The sequence below is a fragment of the Kryptolebias marmoratus genome, linkage group LG7 (genome assembly GCF_001649575.2).
Source record: "Kryptolebias marmoratus isolate JLee-2015 linkage group LG7, ASM164957v2, whole genome shotgun sequence".
Lineage (NCBI taxonomy): Eukaryota > Metazoa > Chordata > Actinopteri > Cyprinodontiformes > Rivulidae > Kryptolebias > Kryptolebias marmoratus.
In genome coordinates this window covers 17,172,644-17,178,018 of record NC_051436.1, presented here as the reverse complement: position 1 = coordinate 17,178,018, position 5,375 = coordinate 17,172,644, and the positions used below count along the sequence as shown (strand labels likewise).

General features: G+C 39.8%; 1 protein-coding gene across 4 annotated transcripts in view; it reads left to right on the top strand.

The window, feature by feature from the left end:
- The window catches only part of LOC108244246, a 62,940-nt gene that overhangs the window by 2,945 nt on the left and 54,620 nt on the right, over positions 1 to 5,375 (top strand). For all 4 annotated transcript variants that reach the window (XM_037976659.1, XM_037976658.1, XM_037976657.1 and 1 more), the window contains exons 3-4: positions 2,966 to 3,307; positions 4,277 to 4,375. In XM_037976659.1, the coding sequence (XP_037832587.1) occupies positions 2,966 to 3,307; positions 4,277 to 4,375 (441 nt within the window). The remainder of the gene's footprint in view (positions 1 to 2,965; positions 3,308 to 4,276; positions 4,376 to 5,375) is intronic.

The window sequence follows — 5,375 nt, the reverse complement described above, 5'->3', positions numbered from 1 at the left end:
CTCAGGATGCTGGATTTGGGGTGGAACCCTCCATGCATGGTTAGTAGCTTCCGAGTCTTAACATCTGTGGTCTTCATCTCCTCCTTTGGCCAGGTAATTATTCCTGCAGGGTATCTGATTACTGGTAAGGCATAGCTGTTTATCACATGGATCTTGTGCTTGCCATTGAGCTGGCTTCTCAGGACTTGCCTTATTCATTGGAGGTATTTATATATATATATACAAGATTCAAACTTTTCACCTTTAATGTTTATATATATATATATAAACATTAAAGGTGAAAAGTTTGAATCTTATAAATTTTAAAGTAAGAACCAGTGGTTGTTTTTGCAACTGAAAATAGAAAAGTTAGACACAATATCACACTTTAACATGAAAATTGCAGGTCAGGTCTTTCTTTCCAGTCCTAAAGGATTGTGCTAATTTTCCTTTTATGTTTGTAGAAACCAAGGCATTATTAGTTTGAGTTTAACAAGGTCTTGGTGTATTTCTTCTCAGAGAGTTTATTTCTTCCAGTTGCAGCAGAATTTACACCCTGGGTCATTCTTTTTTGGAGCCAGGAAGTCTACATTACATAGTTGGGACATGTGACTCTAGGTTAAAGTAAACAGCAGGTGATGGGTTTATGACTGTCTTCGGGTTCAGCGAAAGGGAGATCTTAATGGATTTAGCACTCTTGATCTGATCAGATTGAGAGAGAGAGACATTTGAGTTTCAATTTGAGTAGTCAATATGTTTTAGGCTGTTAATGCAGAAATAGCCCAAACTCTGACATAGGACCCTACAAGATCATCAAAAGCTTAATAATCAAATAAACATACCTCATTTCAGCAATGAATCATGTTTTTCTTCACTAGCCTTAGGAATGCATGTAAAACAATCTGTGAATAACTGATTAGATCTCCACAAGAGTGAACACGTGTCCCAAAACAATCAAGATTCACTCAGATCAGAATGGACTTCAGAGAGAACAGTAACAAAAAATTGCCATGAGGTCAGAGGTTATGAAAAAGTGGTGCTTCTTTATGCTACATAATAATCCAGAGATAAAGCCTTGGGCAGGCGCTGAAAATTCAGTTTGTTTATAACCTCAGTGAAAGGATATTTTACTTAGAGTTTTGTTTTTAAGTCCAGCAGACAAGATAAAGAAAGAAAAACAGTAAAGAGAAACTTAAGTAGAGCAATAACTTTGTACCTTTAAGAAAGCTGCTCCTGCCGGCACATGCATTAGCTACCTCCTGACCGACTCTCTGCAAACATCACCACTCCTCAGATGACCTTGGACAGAACACCGACCTATGACCCTCAACAGTCTCTGGGCTATAACCTGCTTCCTTGTCGTGGTCCTGTCGAGGTCTGTGTGATTAGCCTCTTACATGCCCCAGAAGACAAAGTGACAACTGGCCCTCTTACTACTTCTGATCCAGTGAGGTACCTTTAACCTGTGTGATGAAAAAGAGAAAATAAAAACCCATGTTTGTTACACCTCTTCCTCACTTATTTTGTTTAGCTAAATAACCAAACAATCTGGAAAAATTAATGACATCTTCATCCAAACTTGAAACTAAGACCTTATTAAATTCATTTAAACAGCCTTAATTCTTGCATGGATAAATCCTAAATCAACATCCTATCCAAAGAATTATCTTGGTATAAATAAACTGATAACTACCATTTTACTGTAAATCCTTAAAGTACTAATTGTTGCTTTGCTTCATCTTGATAAATCATCATTGCTAGGAATTACTGAACAGCCATTCCTCAGAATAATCCCTCTAAATTTTTAGTATTAGCTATTTTGTGTTGTGTTGATTTTATTGTTGTTGTTGATTCTGTTTTGATTCAGTTTTATTTTTGTAATAAAATCTTTAAAAACATATTCAGTTTCTTTCTTATTGGGTGAATATAAATATTTTGGATCGGAATTCACTGTAATTAAATGAATTCATCTACAGTATTAAGATCTGGTAAACATAAAGATGAATAGTTGACAAGGCCGAGCGTGGACGGAGTCAGAACGAGAGGACACAGACAAAGGTTTAACCTTTTTATTTGAAAACACCAGACAATTAGGCTCGCTAGTGTTAAGAGCGGCACTCATGGTCTGGAATAGGGCTTGGTCTGGAACTGGAACAATTACTATGAGTTGTGAGGTGGAAGCAGCAACGATCGCTCGTGAGGGAATTCAACAGTCATGTAAGTCCAGAGTCAGGCACGGGGTCAGAACCAGGAAATCCGTAATGAGCAAACAAATCCAGACAGGGGTAATCCACAAGGTGAGGTCCAGAGAGTCAAAGCGAGGGTCGTTACCAGTAGTCAGAGTCCGAGAAGGTGTCCGGCAAGGGGTAGGCTGAAGGCGAGGGTCGAGAGACAGGCAAGGGGTCGAAAACGAGGCAGGCATGAACTGTGAGTAATTGCTGGACATCTACTGGGAATAAACCAGTCAATCTGGTGAGGAATGAGTGTGAGCTGTGATCTTAAATACTGGGAGTAACAGGTAAGACTAATGGTTGTGATTGCAGAGGCGTGGAACTTGGAGGCGTGGCAAGGCTGTGGAAAGTTACTAGGTGCTGTGGTTTGTGAGCAGGAGGCGTGGCAGGAACAGTGATCTGTGACAATAGTTGAAAATAATATTTTGCCCCTACGATAATAAGCTTTAATATGTAGTAAGGTGACGAAAATGTTATCGCTCTTTCTTCTCTCTTATTGGCTACAATGAAACCAGAAGTTGGTCTAACTCCCTGACTTTTTATCTGATTTGAACCAAATATATCCTGTTTGATAAGTGTCCTAAATGCATTTTTATGTCCTAATGATGAACTTCAACCAACGCCACCTACAGCCTATAGACGTGTTCTGGTTCAGTCTGAATGTGATTGTGACAGATTGGAGAAATGCTTTTGTGTGAGGGCTGTTTATTACTACTTACAATTTTAATTTATGATGTCCTTTATTGTCCTCTTAGATCAACAGATGGAGGTGGAGGTGAAGGTGAAGGAAGGGGCAGAGTCTGTCACCCTGCCCTGCAAAACAACAACTGACCTGACTGAGCACACCACGGTGGAGTGGATTCGTTATGAACCTAAACTTATTTTTGTTCATGTGTTTCCAAACACAAGTACACATCATAAAGACCGGGATGACCTTTACTGTGGCCGCACAGAGATGAACAAAGACCTGCTGAGAACTGGTGACCTCAGTCTGACCCTGAAATCCCCCACAGACAGAGACAGTGGAAGCTACATCTGCACCGTCAACAGAGACCAGAACATCCTGAGATACAAAGTAGTTCTAACACATATCAAAGGTCAGTCTGTTAATACAGGTCAGAGGTCAATTACCCAGTCTTTATGTAGTTATGCTGCTTAACAAGATGTGATCATTAGTTAACCAATGGGTAAATATTAACTAACAGTTTGATTGATTCCTCATTCTGTCCTCATTAGCCTCCAGGTAACCTTGTTCACCCCATTCACTCTGGATCAAGACCTCCACAAAACTTATTTTATAAAGTAAATGAAGTGAGAGAAATTGGTTTTAGTGTCTTGATTCTGTAGAAGAGGTCTTCAGCTCCAACCTGAAAGCATCAGCTCAGTAAGTCCAGGCCCAGGGGTGGGGGTGTCTCCTGGATGGAGGTCAGTGGGATGCAGATAATTCTATCAGCAGGACAGATGGTCTGCTGCAGCTTCCTAAAGTTTGATTTAGTTTCTGAACCAAACCAGACAGAGATGGACAGAACAGACTCAGGCCCAGCTGAGGAGAACGGGGCCAGAACCTTCTTTAATATGTTCACCTCTCTGATGAGGCTTTCATACTGCCCAGCTCGGAGATCATGTAATTGCTGTGTGTGTGAATGTGTTAATTTTTCTCTCTGTTAGTAAAATATCTCCTGAACGACTGGATAGAATTTACTCAACCAATTAAAAAGTCATCAGTGGATGTTCATCTACAACTGATGAACTTTGGAGTCAATCAGATTCAAGATGGCCAGCACTAATTGACCAAAGCAATCACCAAAATGTCTGTAATTAGTCAGTTTTACAGATATTGAGATAAAATCGGGTGTGGTAGTAGTTGACATTCATCCCCAACTCCTACTGAATGATAATAGATCCCAGAAGGTCTTTGTTTCAAAGCCTCACCTCCAAGGCGGGGGGAGAGATGTTCTCCTTAAAGAAATGCTGGACCTTCAATATTTTCTGTAGATAGAGAGGAGTGGTGGAGAAAGCACTCAGCCCTGAGCTCAGAGATTCAACTGTTCTCTGTTTCTCCACAGGGTTTCCAGCCTGGGCCACAGTTCTCCTGATTCTCCTGTTTGTGGTTCTTCCAGTTTCTGGAGGTGTTTTATTTTATTTTCGGCAGTATTTCATGTCAGGTGAGTCTCTCTAACTCCACTCTCTTTGGTGAAGAAGCTGCAAGGTATTAATAAAATAGACTGATTAAACAGACTAAGACAGTAAAAAGCTGCTTGGCATTTGCAAGTTTGATGGTGAACAATAATAGGCGAATGAGAGAACATGTCCTGACGCTACCCGGCCGAGACACACTTCCTTCTGTCCACTGCAACCACGAAGAGCTACCTGTGTCTCTGCGCAGTCTCCTCCATGCACAGTAACTGTGATATCTCCTTTCTCAAGTTCTTTGTCAACTGACTATCTTTTTAAGTTCACAGGTTTCTAAGTTTTGCTGGAACAGTTGTAAAGACAGCTGTATTTTCTAACATCCTCCAGCTGCTTCTCAGCGGAGCAGTAGAAACAAAATGACTCCATTAAAGCTCACTGGCTTTTCCACATAAATACGCCTACAACAACTTCTGACCAGTCACATAATACTTAGTGCAAACCCCTGTGAGAAACAGTTCAGCCCAGGCCTTGTATTGGGAAGCATTGGAGGATGCTGCAACAAAAACAAAATGACACAATTTTTGTCACAGAACCACATAAATGACAGATGATTTTGTGACTTTTCCCAGAATATGCAAATAGCTTAAGCTATTGTCCTGCCTAACTAAAATAATTCTAACAATTATTATACTGTAGTGGAAAAAATTCATTTCCAGGCACTGTCAGATGAAATTACTCAATCAGTTTTATTTATATATTGTGCACAACATACAGAGAGCCTTAAAGACAACTAACATCAATCAATCAATCAATCAAATTTTATTTGTATAGCACATTTCAGCAGCAAGGCATTTCAAGGTGCTTTACATAATTAAAAAACAAAATAAAAACAAAATAAAAACAGCATGTGACATTGAATAAACAGTAAGAAAGAGAAAAACATCAAAGACATCAAAACCCCGCACTCTAACCCTAATTTAGCCATAAGCAACTCTAAACAGGTGGGTTTTAAGTTGAGATTTAAAGGCACCC